Here is a 16,725-nt window from a genome sequence, read left to right as displayed (position 1 = left end):
TCAAAATCGCTCGCGATGTTTGTTTTGGTCGCTTTAGGCCCTCCGCAGATCGCCAAGCCGCAGCCATCGTAGCGGGTTTTTGGTAGTTTGTTTGAACGAGTAAACATCTTGCAATCATGCACATTATTGTTTCAATCAATCAGTGGAATTATCTTCCGGGGCTCCGGAACCAAGGATCAGCATCCGATATCAGCAACCATTTAAAATCCGCATCCCACGGTTAAATAGGATAGTGAATACGAAGTTCACATGATGTGGATAATAGTGTTAGACAGGGAATGGAAAATGGGAATCAAAATGGGAGAAAACGAAGCATCGAGCAATGTATTTCTGAAAGCACAAAAGGGTTCAAGAATGAAGCAAACCAAAAGTTCTCATCAGTAGTCATCAGTAATTGTAAAAATCCAATTAAATAGCTTAAATCAAAAAGTGGGGAAATTTGTAAAATAATAATGAAATTTATTCAACCCTAAAATTACCTACAGTTCTGCAATGATAAATGGTGCTATCAAGCAATGAGCAAAAATTTGCCGAACTAGCACAATACCGCTAAATAGCATCTTTAAAATCGTCTAGAGCCAATGGTCAGGAGAACGAAACTTGTTTTGACTGGCACCTAATTGCACCAGCAGCCGAATGCAGCGCCCTGAATGTTTCGATCTCGGCACCGAAGCTCACGCCAACCATTTGGCAAGTGGCCAACAATAGTGTTACAATGTGAGTGACCCGAAGAAAACAGCGCAGCAATACAGAATGTGGTCCTGTGGGGTGGAAAAGTTTTCCCAAGGACCACCGCAAACGCAGTGGCCAAAAATTACGCCGTGCCAGGATACTGCTGCTGCTGCTCGTGTCGGTGTTTCGCTAAATCTCCGTGGTCAATGTCCTGCCGATGGCCGCCATGTATCAGTTTTGGGGCCAATTTGAACGTCACGACTTGATTATTTATAGCTCTTAGGCAGCTTTACCGGGGCTTTACCGACCGTCCGGGGCCACGGTGCGGTGATATTTTCTGTTAAGAACTTCCCCCCACGGGCAGGAATTAGTAGACGGTTTCTTTGGCCGCATTTCGGCTCCCGATGATATATTGCCAAAGTTTGGAGCCACGTTTCTTGTCGGTCCCCGGAACGGAGCGTTAATCTGCTGGATCAGACACACAATGACAGACAATGGCACGCCGAAAGCGTCATTCCTTAACTATCGATTCAGGTGGAGTGTCCAGAGTCTTAAATTTAGTCCCGTGATTTTCAGTTCGTTTTTTGTAGTTCCCGATGCTGGTCAATGAAGTAAAATCATGAAAATTATGAACCTAGAACAATACCTTCATTATCTTTCCAATGTAACATTCTGAAACAGAATGGTACATGTGCACTACGAGATTATACAAGATTCAAGATCTATTACACTAAGAAGAGGCAAATATTCATGTTTTCGACCTAGAAGTCTTGGAAAAATGTCCGGACATAAAACCCAGCATAGGTAATCATGTTTAGTCAATACCGCGTCTCCGGTCGGTTTCAGCATCAGTTGGTAGCCTAAGGCTTCGGCTGGCTGGTGGTCCGTCAAATGGTAAACGACGAGCAGAAAAGAAACATAAGCAAACTGATCTGCGCTGGACCGTCACTAAAGAAACAATCTTCTTTTGCTCAGATGGTAGCTAAGCGATGAGTATATTTTGTATTTCAATGATGCCCACGGTTGAGTAATTTTGTACGAATCATTTTCTTCTTTCGTTTTGTGTAGTAGAACGCTTACAAAAAATATTTCTGTCTACTTCATAAACATCTCTCCACCGGTAGCTTCTACTCAAGTTGATTAAAAATGTTTGATTTTATAACATTTTTGTTTCATGTGCATGCTTCTTTCAAAGCTCTTTAACAATGTAACAGTGAAGTATGTAATATTTTCGTATAGAATATAATCTTCTTTAGAAGAAAACTAAATCAAAAAGAGCCAAGTAGCAATAAAAGAATGAAAAAAAGGTTGATGTGTTTGAGCAAAAATGGTGCAAGTAGATAATATTTCGCTACTGTTGCTGGTAGGTCATGTTTCGAGGAATAACAAATCCACGGGAACCCACCACCAACCAAAGGGACACTGATCACGCCGGTACACATCGGTGTCTGGATGAAATGTGATATTATTCACGACGCGGCACCGTGAAGTGAACAGTAAAACCGAAAAATAAAAAATGAAATGATAAAACGTTATCATCACATTCAGATCGTGTTCGAGTTGAGTCGAACCGGAGACATCTTGCCTCAACGCATCGGAACAGTGATTTTCCGCGCAGCATTTTTCCTTGTCACGTTACGCAAGCTTTTCTTTCAGTGTTTCCTTTTTTGTTGCTTGCGTAATTTATTCCATTTGTGGCCAGCCCACCTGCGCCTGGGTCGAGGAAAAAACTTTGAAATCAGTTAGCACTACTCAGGGGGTTTTCAATTGAGATAATCTCAGGTTTATTTCTCAAATTAATAGCTTTAATGTGTGACTACTGCACGACCCGCCGGATGTAGAACTCTCTAGACCTAGACGCTCAGCCGGCTCCCTTCCGTTGCCGGCTGTATAAATTAGGCTTGACAAATTTTCTGTGTGTGTTTCGGTTTTTGGCTTTCATCATCCGGACCAGGACCAGGCGATGTGCCCGGCGATATTCCTGCCTTCGCCCGTAACTGTGGTTTGCACGTAAAAACAATATAACTCACAACGCAGCGCATAAATATCAGTTAGCTGTGTAGCAATTACGGGAATGTACTCCATGTCCGCCGTGTTGGGGGAGCGTTTTGATCTGTTTCAATGCTTTCAGGAAATGTTGACTCTTTTGTAACGCGCAAGATTCAAGCGCTACGTGCTGGCACCATTCTCCTTGTGGCCCATCCCCGTTGGCCTCTACAATGTCCCATGTTTTTTGGGAACGGCTGTTGACTTTTGCACTTCACTGTTGCGCACTTTATCGTGGCTCAACTTTGTGACTTCGTTCGATTGTTTTTCCTTTTCAAAAATACAAACTTTTTGGGAGCAAGCAAAATATTTTCGCGGCCAGTTGGGTGTGGATATTATTCCGCAGCTGTTATTTCAAGGTATAATATAAGGGAAAACAGAAACGCGGTGGCTTCGTTTGCGACCGCTACGCTATCGGCATCATTTTACTACGCTCTGGAACGGTTCAACGTATTTTAATGTTTTTTTGAAAACAAAACGAAAGAAATAATTTCGGGTGGAGCGAGTTTAAAATTTTACGGCCACTTGCATACTCGAGCAACGTACTTTTCAAAACGGATGGTTGGCTAACCAAGACCTGTGTACCCTGTCCGAGGGTCCTACCTTAAGTTGAGTTCGGGGGTTTTCGCGTTCTACTCTTCGGGTCTTCTGCAGACTGGCAGCAGCACAGTAACAACCATGATTCAAATTGGACTATTATTCTACGTCTCTGCTTCCACGGACCACGCACCCTGCTTTACGGGTCCGGGACTCGCGTGTTTTACTGGTTCTAATCTGTAAGCTTATTATTAACAGCATGCAGTTGACGGTACGGTTCGGAGGACGTCGTCATCATTACAGCTGAGCAACGATGGACCCTCGCCCGGATATCTATTACCAATCTCTAGAACGTTTCAGACCCGGTTTCCGGGATGAAGGTTATCCAAACGAAACTCCTGTGAAGGTGTTGGCGTATCAATCCTGTCACCGTTCGGGAATGAGATGTTGACCGCAGATGTTTCTACATTTTACCTCACAGTGGTGCTAAAATTTATTTGATTTATACACTCACAATGACAATATTGTGACGTTCGACTTCCAGCCAGTCAGCCTCAGCCAAGAACTGCCGGAGCAGAAAACAAGCAAGAAATTCGAAACTCGGGAGAGTTCATTTCCTAAAGTTCCGGCATCTAATCACTCGCCCGCTACAGTTTGTGACTCGTAAACAATAGTTTTGTATACTGTGTACGTTCGGTGTCGTCGATCGGTTTTTTTAGTTTAGCCCCGCTCGTGGCACCCTGATACCTCTTCGCCGTCGCCACGTGGAGATGCTTTGCGTGGAAAATGAAACTGCAAACTACAACACACCGGACGCGGAGCTACTTTTTTCGGGACTCAGCTCGCCGCCGGGTGATACATCACCATTTGTCGCCGGGGCTGGTGCTACCCTGATTACTGGGCGCCGCCGCCGCCGCCGCCGCCGCTGGGTAGTAGTTCCTCGGCCCGACTAACGACTCTGGTCCACCATGTCGTGATTTGGCTTCGGTTGGTTGCTCGGCTCTCGGCGGGCACATGCACATTACGCAGCAGTTGACGATGATATAGTGCCGGGGGGTCGCCTCGGTATCACTTTGCATCCCGAGCTGTCGAGCTGAGTGCTGGGCGCTGGGGTCCTAGGCGGCGGCCTGTCGCCGTCGCCAGCCGGCACCGGTTGCCCGAGCTCGCCCCGAAGGACACCGTGCAGGGCGAGCAGCAGCACGGCCAGCATCGCGGTGAGCAGCTGTATGCTCCGTCGGTGATTCCTGTTGGTGGTTGTCGCGCATCCGCGCTGCATTGCCGCAGGATGCTCTCCTGTGGCAATGATAGAGAAAAAAAGAGGAGAACACAAAGGTTGGCTTGCAAAACACTGTGACACTGGGTGAGGTGCGATCAGGAAAAATGGCGAACCCTGTGAAGAAAAGCGAAGGACTCGCGAACGGCGCGAATCATTTGTAATCTTGTGGAGATGTGCTTTTTTCTACGCTAGTCTTTGTTGCACGTCGCAGAATCAAATAGTGATTTTTCACCACCTCCCGGGCTGGCCACGTCGGTGGCTTTCCATCTTGGAAGCGGTTGGGGTTGTAGGTCTAGTTTTTCAGCCCCGGCAGCGCTTTGTCAACACCACAAACGGCAAACCGCGTTGTTCACTTGGTAGTGTTGCGGGTTTTATTGGATTTTTCCCGGGGTCTCATGTTACCCGACACGGTCTTTAATTAATGCGGAAAAAGCGGAATTATTTGCATGGGCATCATGGACACATTTTGAGCCCCCGGGGGTCGACCGAATGCGATTGGCACTCTGATCTTGTGCCGTTGGCAAATCAATTGATTGCCGTCACGTGGGTTTCGCTCTTATGTGGCACCATTATGAGACTGATTACGTTAATTATTGGCACTGCCGTGGTTACGAATGATTCGAGCGATTTCAATGCGTTTGAATTGCAGGATAGATGACCTGTAGCGGAATTTCGCTTGCCATCGACAGAAGTGATGAATGATCCCTGTACAGCGAAATTGGGACCACCAAGCGCTAATTTGGGGTATAACCCGTTACACCAATTTGGGATCCTGGGTGACCGTTTACGATTCGAGCAGACAACATTTCCTATCGGTGGTTGCAACTCTAAACTATCGCCCTTGACCGCTTCCAAGGTTCCGATTGAATAACTTTTTTGTTTTAAATAATTCCATTAAGGACTCGAACGGTGGTCTAAATCAGCTCCACCGTTATTTAGCCAAATCTGCACACTGGAGCCCGCTCGTTCAAATGTCCCGACAGGGCCGTTAGTTTGCAGCCCGACTCGACTCGTTGGGCACCAATCTTCGTTGCGTCAGATATTCGGGACGGGCTGCCATGGAAAGTAGGTTTATGGTTGCGTTTTTGGAGACGCTGCGCCTTATGTGTTTCTGTGGCTTACCGTTTATCACATGCACCAGTACGCTGCTGCCCTCGGCCGACGTCGGAAGACACGTATAGTTGCCCGTGTCAGACAATTTGGCACCGAGAATTTTCAGACTGCAAGAAGAGTAATTAAAATTGTGTTATTAACCGTGGGCAACCGTGAAGCTTGGGACGGGAACTGAAGCTTTTTAGTATGCATATAACTTGAAATGGCAGTCCGGGTGCCCCTGGGTTTCGGTGTGTACATAGCATTCGAACACATCCACCGGAGCGCTCGTTACCGCTATGTAGAGGGAGCTCCCAAAACCGAGCCCGTGATTGAATCAACAGGAGCTTAATGCATTCGCCAACCGCACGCCAACAATGCAGCCGGGTCCCGGGCTCCCTCCATCATGATGGAGCATGTGTAAACTGGTGGTGTACGCAGAAATAAATTCCCGTCCCAGCCCAATGACAACTAGGGGATCGTTTGTACAGGGCAAATTGAGTTTGCGTTGGGCGCAGGGAATGGGTGTTTAATTATGAGAACGGTGCGACGGGACGTACCGTGATGTAAGCGCTTCCGTCCACTTAAGTTCAACCGATATTCGATGTGGATATGCTAATGATGGATCACTAGACTGCAGTAGTACCGGCTGCACGAGGCTCGATCCTGTGTGAAGAAATTTTAATTAGCCTAATGAGGTAGGGAATATTCATCGGATTTAAGCTGAGAACTGGCACAATGCGGCAGTGAGTGAAGTGAGAAAGCCATCGACTGGAGTATCTCGCCCGCTGTACCTTGTTTTGGCAACAGATCTCGATGGTTTATTGTTTTGCATTTTCTACTCGACGATACTTGAGATGTACCCTTGAAGTACTCTTTGCAAGTTCCCGACGGCCCAAGCTTACCTCGATACCAATAGATTGTCCCTAGGTCGTGTGGTCCCTGGCTAATGATGCACGTCAGCGTAACGATGCTGCCCATTTTTACGTATAGGTCCGTTGGTCCAAGGATAATGGCTTTCGCTTCTATACATAAAAAAAGGTACAGTGGAAAGGTATATCTGCGCCAATTCGCCGTCACCCGAAGGTACGGCCCGAAAGTACCTACCTACTACGTTCAGTCGAAACGCCATGGACATCTTTGGCTCAGTGTTCACCTGACACTCGTATATGCCGGAGTCCCTTTGCTGGGCAAATTTTATTTGCAGCGTCCAGTTTTCTGCTTTCTCGGATCGTATCACCTTCGGTCGGGGAACAAGGTCAATAAGATTAGGAATTATGGCGATATTTTTTGTGATTATATCATAACACATTGAGGAGTTGAAACTTAATGAAAAAAAAATTATACTCCAAAATAATCAGTGCGAACGAAGTGCGAACTCACCTGAAAGCGCTCGTCTGAAGTGTAGACGGCGGTTCCTGCAGACAGGATGTGTAGATCCCGTTTCCGAATCCATGAGACCTGTCGAGAGCGGCTATGTTAATGGGCTATTCGCGGGCTTACCAGCTGTTTGTAACAATCGATGTTTATGTTCGTACACTCCACCCTTCTGCAAACCGAAATTTGCTGCGATAATATTTGCTGTGTTGTGTTTCAAACATCGATACCAAATAAGCGAGCCAATTTGTTTTTGTTTCTCCCGTATGAGTGTGCCGCGGCGGCTGCTGCTCAGAACCCTTGAAAAGCACTTTTTCACGAGTTTGTTTACAAATCTTTCAACGCTCGTAACGGTGTGCTTTTTTATGCTCCAACCACCGCCCCGCCAGCAACAATATAATGTCTCGTTTGTAAACTTTCTTCGACGGCTCCGGAGGGGAGCCCAGCCCGGCGTGGGGGCTGCGTTCTGAAAGGGTGCGGCATAAATCCCACCTGCGTCAGTAACAGGTTATCAATCTGCTTTGCAGCATATTCTTGGGTGCTCGATTCTGGGCACTTTTGCAGAACCAGTTACCAGGACGGGCGTGTCATGCATTTTCCGGCGCACGGAAATCCTTCAGCGAAAGAGAGCGAGTGAGTGGGACGGAAAGGTGCCAATTTCGCCATTCAGCCCTCAAGTAGGAAGTGATGTGTCAGCCCCAACCCACACGCAGACGATCGTTTTTGGTGGAACGACACAAAAAAGGGAACTGTGATTGGATCGATGGGCTCTTACGCAGCATGAATGTGCCGGTTGCCGGTTCGGTGACGTTCATCATGCTTGCTGATATCATTTGTTAGGGTGCGTCACGTGGTTCCAGGAAAAATCAATCACAAAAAAATGCTGCCCATCACACGAGGACGCACAGGCCTACGTCTGAGGGGGACTAATTTAAGAGATGATCTCAAATAAAACGAAACGGCCTTGGGGCGCCCATTTTCAAGGATACGGCCAAGATCCGGAGCGAAAGCTTTCGAATTGAAACCAAATTTATTGCGCACATCTGGGCCAGTGAATCGGCAGCCCTGCGGGCTGGCCGCCACAAACGGACCGTAATTGAAATTAGGGCAACATAAAGCACCGCCTAATGGTTTCTTACCGATTTGTCACCCATTTGCTCGACCCGGCAGTTGATGAACGCCGTTTGTCCCACGCGGGTCGTAATGTTCCGAGGCACATCAAAATCGAAGTACGGGTGGGGTGAAAATTTTTTAACGACTCGATTTTCCTGGGCCGTCGCCATATGTTGATTTACAGCTGTAACGGAATAGAGGGAAAAGACGACCAGAAATTGTATTTGAGTTTACGCAACCCGCAACCGAAAAACGGGTGTCGGTAATAAGAAATATTTTTAGTAAACAAATTAATGTTTGTCTATCCTTTAAAATATAATCAATAAAGTAAGTTATGGAAGGTGGAAAGGACATTTGTTTTGCAAGATAAACGAAAATGAATACACTCAAGCTTCCATACATATTTTTTATAATGATCGTCTAATATTCGTGCTAGAATGTAATTCATACATTTCCCAAATTTGTTTTACAATATTGGTATCTTCTTTTAAACATGTGCTATACTACAAATATTTTGCAAATATTGAAATTTCCAGAGCGAGTTTATTGAAGCGAGGTTTCCTTCGAGTTTATTGAACCATTTACATTTCACCATTTTACCATTTTACCATTTTACTATTTACCATTACATTTTAACATAGCTTAATGACAAAGCTTTTTGTTTGCTATCTTGAAGCACGTATATATTATACCAAAAACTTTTGTTTAAGATTGCTGCCATTCTTCTACCATTCATTTACGTGAACCATGAGTGCCGGTATTATGTAAGAAGGTTTGGCGCAATGAATTGAAGTGACTCTCCGCTGATGAAACTGCCAGGAAGGGTTCGAGGAAGTTCAGTTGTTTTGTTCGGTTTTCCAGTTAGTTTTGGCAGACTTTCCGGCAGCCATATTGTTTTATTTTGCCCGCAATTTGCAAAAACCTTCCCAAAAAAAGCACAAAGATGTACCATTATCACTATTTTGACATTTGCTTTCGTTTGTTAATCAAAAACGTGACATCTACGCGTGTCGCCACTTCCGACGAGGGGGTATAGGGGTTCTACCTTTCGGAGCAACCGGACTAGGGGCCCCGGTGCAGGTCCCGAATGCAGCAGTGAAAGAACCCTTGCGCGCAGCGTGCAATCTTCGCCGTCGGGGAAAACGCTTTTTTATTATATTTTTTGTGTCCGATCTCTTTATCCTTTGCAGCCTGCAAAAGGATAGTTAACGCGCGGAAGGCCCAAACACCCCGTCGGACCGAGCCCACCGACGGCAACCCGTCTACTGTGCCGGCTGAAGTGCACACTTCTGAGCGTCGAAGAGCTACGGTTGAGTGTAAACGTAGCCGTCATAGTACTTGCAGGCAGACTAAGTGGCCGTTGGAGTTTCGGTCGATGGGGGTTAAAAGGACGTTTCGTAAAGAAAGGCCCTTCGTAAGGCGTGGGAGAAATGAAAGCGTTACGCTTCGTGGCGACCGGTAGTACAAGCCGCGCTCTTCCGTAAAAGAGAATTCCTGTTTCTTTGGCCATTTTTACGCTAACAAAAGCCATCCGTTTTAAGCTCTGAGAATGATCAGTAAAGACCAAAAGCTCGTTCAGCTATTTTCACAACAATCTTATTGGATTCCAGTTAATGCTACAGAAATCATCTGCCACTTGGCCACATGGCCGAAACGAAATTAACTATTTTGACCGTTAAATAGCAAATAGAAAAGAAATTAAACTTTCCAACGCGATTCCAAAAATAACCAATACAACATCAGAACTTTTCTCGTTGAGCTCTTCGGGGTTTCGGAGCACGTTTTTGAACCACGATCCTAATTGGGAACCCCAAACCAAGCCAGTGTCCAATAGGCGGCACGTTTTACGTTCGATTCAGACCCAGATCCCTGTCGGCTCATTAATAGAAATGAAAACACCGTGAAAACGAATAAAGTGGCACTTTGGATTCCGCAGTATGCTTACGGTCGTAAAAGAATCATCCTACTCCTGAGACCAGTTTGAAAGGCTTTTCAGATTACTGCCGTCTAAGTGTGATGATATCTACCATTATCGTCGAGTCAAATTTCATCAATTCGATTCACCAGACGGCCAAAGAAAACAAACCCGCCGCAACGCTCACATGCTCATATTTCAATCCATGTTTTACTAGAGCCTCACTGGTGATATGTTTACTATCCGGATAAACTGAATCAGTGCGCCAGAGAATTTTCTCGAATTCTTGAACAAAAACGACTCGCCAACGGCTGGCTCTGTTCCCTTTTTGAAAACAATCGTCGACGTATTTTTGCAATTCACATTGATCCAATTTGGGTTTAATGCTCCGTAGAACAAACCCGTACACATGCTCGCCTATGTGCATTTCTAAAAAAATCTCATAAAACTCCCCACAGGTGTCCTGCACGATGCTTTACGCCGTTTCATTTTTGCTCAGCTTGCCAAAAATTTATCTCATCATCATCGTTCTTCTTAAACTCCCATTTCAGCGTAAGAATGCAGTCTCCGGTCGGAAGGATTTCAGCGTTTGGCTTTTCGTTTTGCTTTTCACCGGGCAATATTTTAGAATGAAGCATAAAAGAATGGAGAGGCTATTTTCACTTCACCTGCGCCGGAATACTCTCGGCAGTTCTGCACGGCTACGAAGAGAATATGCCAAGCAAGGGGTGGTGGTGATAAATTTTCTTCAAAAGGTCTCCACAACCGTTCCCCGTTTTTCATCATACTTCATCCCGGTTGAAAGTTGTTTTTTTCCCTGTGCTTGTGAACATGATAGCGTACTACAAGCGTGCTAAATCCTCCCGCCAGACACTAGAGCATGACTGCGAGGCTCTTGCCGAAATGCAGTCTTGCAAATAAAACGCATGCTCATGGCACGTAGGGTCCTCACAAAAAGACGGATCCAGTGCATGTTATTCACCGTGGCTGAAGTAAGAAATCAAACATCGTTCCTATTGTTTTTAGGACGTCTCAAGAGCTTAATGCCTAAAGTCTCGAATACTTTTCGTGCTATTTGATACCTAACTATGAATTTTCCAAGCGAAGTTTAAGAGCTATATACAAAAAAATCTCGTTGCCGCACAGCGTATTTGCCATGTAAATTATGAAGGCAGTTAAACTTATCAAAGGTTCCCGATTAAGTTGGGCTGCTTTTTGTGGAATCAACGCACCACAAAAAGATGCCGCGTTTATAAATTGCATTTCGTTCGAATCCATATTTGATAATTTTAATTTAGCAATTTATTTAGCATGTTTATTCAACCTATTTTAACACACCATCATCATTGAATCATCGCCATCGTTAGCATAACTTACCCATAGCGTTGCGTTCGTTGAAGTGAAAAGTTGCCAGCATAAATAGTCCACCGATGATGATATACTGCATTTTTAGCTGCGATTAGGTACTGTACACGCATTCATTTTCAGTAAAAACCGGAGAACTTTCTTCATTTATACACCGTTCACAGACACATAAACACCGTACCCTACGGGGCTGGACGTTTTCCAGTAGTTTGTTCGCCTCCGGTCAAGTAAGGTAATGAAATTTCGTTTCACGTAATGGACTTGTTAGTGCCTCGATTGCATCACGCCTAATGCAATGCTGGGTGCAGTAAAGTGGCTTCACTTTTGGCAGCATTAGGGCAAAACTTTCAGTTTATTACTTGCCCGTTCAACTTTTCTCACCACACCAAACACCGGTTCGTTATCTGAAGGCTAAAGATTGGGAAGAAGAAAACGGACCGTTAGAAAGGAAGCCTTATCGCTGTTAATTCGCAGTACAAAACAAGCAGTTGACCCACAAATAGGTTTCTCTAGTAAATGTAATTAATTGTAACATAATTTATGTTGCTTGATTGATGCGACAAAGCTGAGATTTTTGAAGCACTCGCTGTAGTACATTTCCTAAAATTTCGAACAAGCTCATATCGGATATTGACCCAGTACTCCTACTCCCCGCTTTCTGCCTCGGGCATAAGATGTCGTTCACCTGGAGATGGTAAAACAATATCCTGTCGCAGTAAAATGTCAACCGTTGTGTGGTACGGGAAGGAAAAAAAATTCGCCGAATGCAATGGTACCCGGTTCATGTCACAACATTTCCAAGGCAAAGCTGTTTTTACATTTGTACGTAATGTTTGAGCAAACTACCCATCTGTGAGCATGACAAAATATTTGACGGTCAAATTTAAACTGTACCTTTTTGGTAAATATCTATTTTGCTAATGATAGGACGGAAAAAACAGGGCAAAGATACCGATATCGGACCCAATTATGATGTTGGCTTATGAAAGGACCAGCAATTTATTAAGATTCGTTTACAGTTTTTCTTTAGTATGGCTTCATCGAACAGCTTAGGGCAATCGCTTCTAAGTGTTTCTTTTTTATAGCCCATTGTTTTCGTCTCTGGTTGATGCTTTTGAAGGTCTTTTTCCTCTGTTTTTTGTATTTCGTTACTCTTTGTAACACTCTTACTTTAAATTACAAGTAATATTTGATTTGGCATTTTTTCAAATCATTGAAGTGCTTTTTGGACGATTTACAGAGTGTTGATTGATGCGAAACAGTAAACTCCCAGTCAATCGCCTGAAAGTGAGTTCACTGCTTGTTCAAAAGATTATTGGATGTGAGATATCTAATAAAAACGGCTCTTGCTAGTACAGCCTACGCCTTAAGTGAATATTAAAATCAACAAGAAAGCGTGATAGAATCTACACAAACCGCTGCTCTACCCGCTCACCATCGATCGCTTGGAGCACTTATTTTTCGCCGGAAGATTAAACAACATCCGGTTGACAACGACCGTCGGCAGCGGCCGTTGTCGCACCTGCAGGGACAGTGCGGAACGAATAGGATACAGGATCAAGTATGCGCTTATTAGCATTCAAAGATTCCGGTGCCGTCGACCACGACGGGACCACGAATTTACATAACGCAGCACCCGTATGGCCAAAGGTGTCAATTTTTGCCACTTTTCGGCTTCCTGAACAACATGTTCTACGCATGGTGGTGAAAGTTGCTGTTTGGAAAATCAATAATTGCGACCTCTGCCACTGTGCATGTCGAATTTCGTTAGAAGTGGCGTGGCTCCGAGAGTGTTGTGAATAAACATGAGAATCTAACCTTCAGACGGGCAAATTTTGTTAATCAAAATTCGTGCCTTGATAATACCGCTCTTACGGGCTCCCATATTGGATTCTATTTGTTCGGCCATCGTGTTATCTGGCATTCTTTGACACACATTGCGCTTAAGTATGCAGCTGTGCGCCTGACAACATTGCTTGTAAAAGCCATTTTCCGGTTTAGAAATTTGTTTGATCTTACGTAAGTTATTTTGCAATGAAATCATCCGATAAGATGGAAGAAAAGTTAAACTAAACAACGTGTGTTTATTATGATGAATCATTGATGAAACTAGTTCCGATGATTCAGTTCCGATAGTGCAGTTTAGTTCTGAACGATTCTATTTCCAACAATCTTAGAAACCCTTGCTCCATGCCTGTGGTTCCGCGCGACTGTAAAGAGTGTGGGCCTGGAATTCCAATGTTATTGCCTCACAGATTCCGTTCGCAAAACTCAAGAGGTGTTCCAAGCCGCGTTCCAACCATGCCCGATGCCGATAGTCAATAGCCAACTGTCCGTGCAGGCATTCCGGCATGCGACTACTTGTTCGAATCAACTAATTGAATAAATTTCCATGGTTTTCTGCATGCTTAGAATGGATCTGGATTGATTAGTTTGACAACATTTGCCCTTTCTCTTTTCGCTGACGGTAAGAAATGTATGCTAAGCTTTTGATTTACCTTTTTCATCATAGCTTAGGGTACTGAAGCGTAGATGTGCACCGAGCTAATAAAGTGAGTTGAATCAACATTGTTTGATGCCTGCAATTTCCATTTATGTAATTTTAAGCTACACACATCGACTCCATGTCTCGCAGCATCGGCTGCAGTATTACTTGAAACGGCAACCGAGGATACTATCACTCACTCGATTGCCTTGATTCCACTTAATTGCACGGCCACAGTTCGCTGTACCCGGCCAGCGGAGCTTCTCCTTAATTGACTTCTCGTACAGCAATCGAATCATACTAGCATACCACCACTTCTGATAATTATCATGAAAGCACAACCATTTGTTGCATGATAAGCACGGCACACCGGTATGGTGATCACAACATTACACAGCGATTGTTATCACTACAGCCGAGCGTACCGCTCTCCGTCGTATCAAATAGATTGCAGAACTGCGTGATTTGAATGACGATGAGAAACAATTGGCTGGATGTGTTTGGCCAAACATGACAACGTTATTCCCTTCGTTACAATATACCATTCATTATCACGTTTCAGCATACAAGAAGGGACAGTAACTACAAGCACAATTCACAACCACTTACAGCACCCACGATGATTCTTAATGTTCTCAAGCGGTGCAATTAATAACACCGAATTCACTGTTTCGTCACTACCGCACAGTAAAGTGCGAACGGTGTTGAAATATTGCACAATAGTTACTCTTCTCGAGGCGATAAAACGATAACACTCTTAATCCATCACTTGCCACCTGGTTCGTCACCTGGTTCGATGGATCCGTTATCCAGCACACGGTCTTAGGTGCCGCGGCGACGGTGGAAGCCGATTAAGATCGACGGCGACGGCGACGGCGACCATTCCGTCTTTTATCACACCATTAAAAATGCGCCAACGCACAACTTCCTTCCGAAGGACCGTGGCCACTAATCGAAAAGCGGCATCAACCTGCGCCCCAATATAATAGCAACCAACGTCAGCGAAAAGAATGGCACTAATGCTCAGAAACACTCCACGGCGGTTCGCAAGAACGCGACGAGTCTCGGGAGGATGCTCGGTGAGCTACTCGAGGAGGCTTATGCGCTACGTCGTCGTAAACCGCTTGATTAACACTGAAGATGACTGCCGCATTGAAGCCGTGGCACACCGTACCGCAGATAACTCACGCCACACTCGCGTTGCAGAATCTGGCGTCATTTTGCGCGGTTCTTCAGGCACTGTGAGTTCCCACTGGTAGTGCTAGGCCTGCTGTGTTGCTTCACGTTTGTTGACGTTTGAAATCACATGCCGCCCAATGTGGCGTTCATTGCTCCATCACTGAGTGCCACGTTTGAGCGCCACTGAGCGTGTTCTAAATTCGAAGTGAATTGAGTGAACTGATTTGTACTAAAATAATCACCGTTAATCAGAATTCCATTGTGCACTGCACCCACGCGTAACGGGAAGTTCGGGAAGCACTACATGAAGTAGATTGGGTGCATGTGCAACTTTCAGATTTATAGTTTTTAACAGCACGGGAATTGCAAACATATTGAGTGATTTTCATTCAGATCACTCATTATTTTGTGTTCACATATTCTGTTTCACTCAGAACTTTTCCTTTTGCAATTGTCAAAAACTTAATTGAATTGATACTGCAAATGTAGCTTAATTGGTTTTTCTTTGTGCTTCTCTCGGTTTGCATAAAGCGGAAACTGAATGATGGATAGAATAATACGATTTTTTGACAAGTTTAATTGATTCCGCGTTCGTTTTTGTTCAAAACATGGACAGCAGAATGGCAAATTTCTTTTCCATGGCACTGTATCGACCGTTTCGGGGCAATTTTTTTTACCTTTTCTAAGTTTAACAAAATGGCAATTCATCACTCTTGAATACGATCTGGGCCATGGTTTTTAACAGTAAAATTCAACTCTATTACAACATAAACACAATGTACCAGGCGCCTCCACCAACCGAACCGGGTGTGGATAGTAAGCAATTATTAATTAGTTGCAATCTGAAACATGCACTTGATGGTATTGTAGTATGAAGGGAAATAACCAACTTGATATTTCTATAGTTTCGGTTGCTGGGTAAACTTCGGTAACGTGATTACACCTTGAAGGATTCAGTCATTTGCGGGTCATTCGTTTCGTTTTCAGTTAATCGTACGTCAGGATAAGATTGATAAAACAATGACGAAAGAGTGAGTTTTCCAATCTAACCCACCGGTAACGCAGCACAGCATAGGGGTTAGCTTCCAAGTTCCCTTCGGCCAACCGACCGACTAAACTACGAGGAGAAAGTTGTTTACGTTATGGTGCTTGTGGAAACATGAAACCCTTTCTAAGTATTTCTTTTGTACTTTCCGATGTTGTTTCAAAAAAGGGTGAAGTGGAAAAACCCCTCTTTGGCCAAACTATGCGACAACACAGAAGAATGCAGCCAACTAGCTAGCCCAACCAGTGTAACAACCCTATGGCTAACCACGGGCATACGGCTTTAAGGTAATGAAGAAGAGAAAGATGCTTCTCTATATTATGCTACCTTGCACCGAAACGGTTTAATAACGAGTAGGTCATGTTTTGCCGGTTTCCCAAAATATTGCCCCCTATTTCTGGGAGTGAGCTTCAACACGAATACTCAGAATGTTGCGAAATTGTGGTGGTCTCTATTGAAAACTTAAACTATATACACCAAAGTGCCATTATGGCAGGTATACAATTCATACGACGGATTCCATGCTGAAGAAGGAACAGAGTTCATTTGCAAAAAGTTAGAAACTCGATTCAACAGCGCCAATGTTGTTTGATTAAAGTTTCACTTTATCAGCTGCAACTAAA

General features: G+C 44.5%; 1 protein-coding gene across 1 annotated transcript; it reads right to left on the bottom strand.

The window, feature by feature from the left end:
• Nucleotides 1-4,221: 4,221 nt before the first annotated feature.
• Nucleotides 4,222-11,795, bottom strand: LOC131209438 (zwei Ig domain protein zig-8-like). Its single transcript, XM_058202510.1, has 8 exons — nt 11,406-11,795; nt 8,140-8,297; nt 7,007-7,084; nt 6,731-6,863; nt 6,529-6,648; nt 6,184-6,289; nt 5,654-5,751; nt 4,222-4,548 (listed from the first exon to the last, which is right to left on the bottom strand). Exons 1-8 carry the CDS (start codon nt 11,473-11,475, stop codon nt 4,277-4,279), a joined length of 1,035 nt encoding a protein of 344 aa, XP_058058493.1. The 5' UTR covers nt 11,476-11,795; the 3' UTR covers nt 4,222-4,276.
• Between the last annotated feature and the right edge of the window lie 4,930 nt (nt 11,796-16,725).

This window comes from Anopheles bellator, chromosome 2, assembly GCF_943735745.2.
Source record: "Anopheles bellator chromosome 2, idAnoBellAS_SP24_06.2, whole genome shotgun sequence".
NCBI classification, from domain to species: Eukaryota; Metazoa; Arthropoda; class Insecta; order Diptera; family Culicidae; genus Anopheles; species Anopheles bellator.
This window is presented reverse-complemented; position numbering and strand designations above follow the sequence as displayed.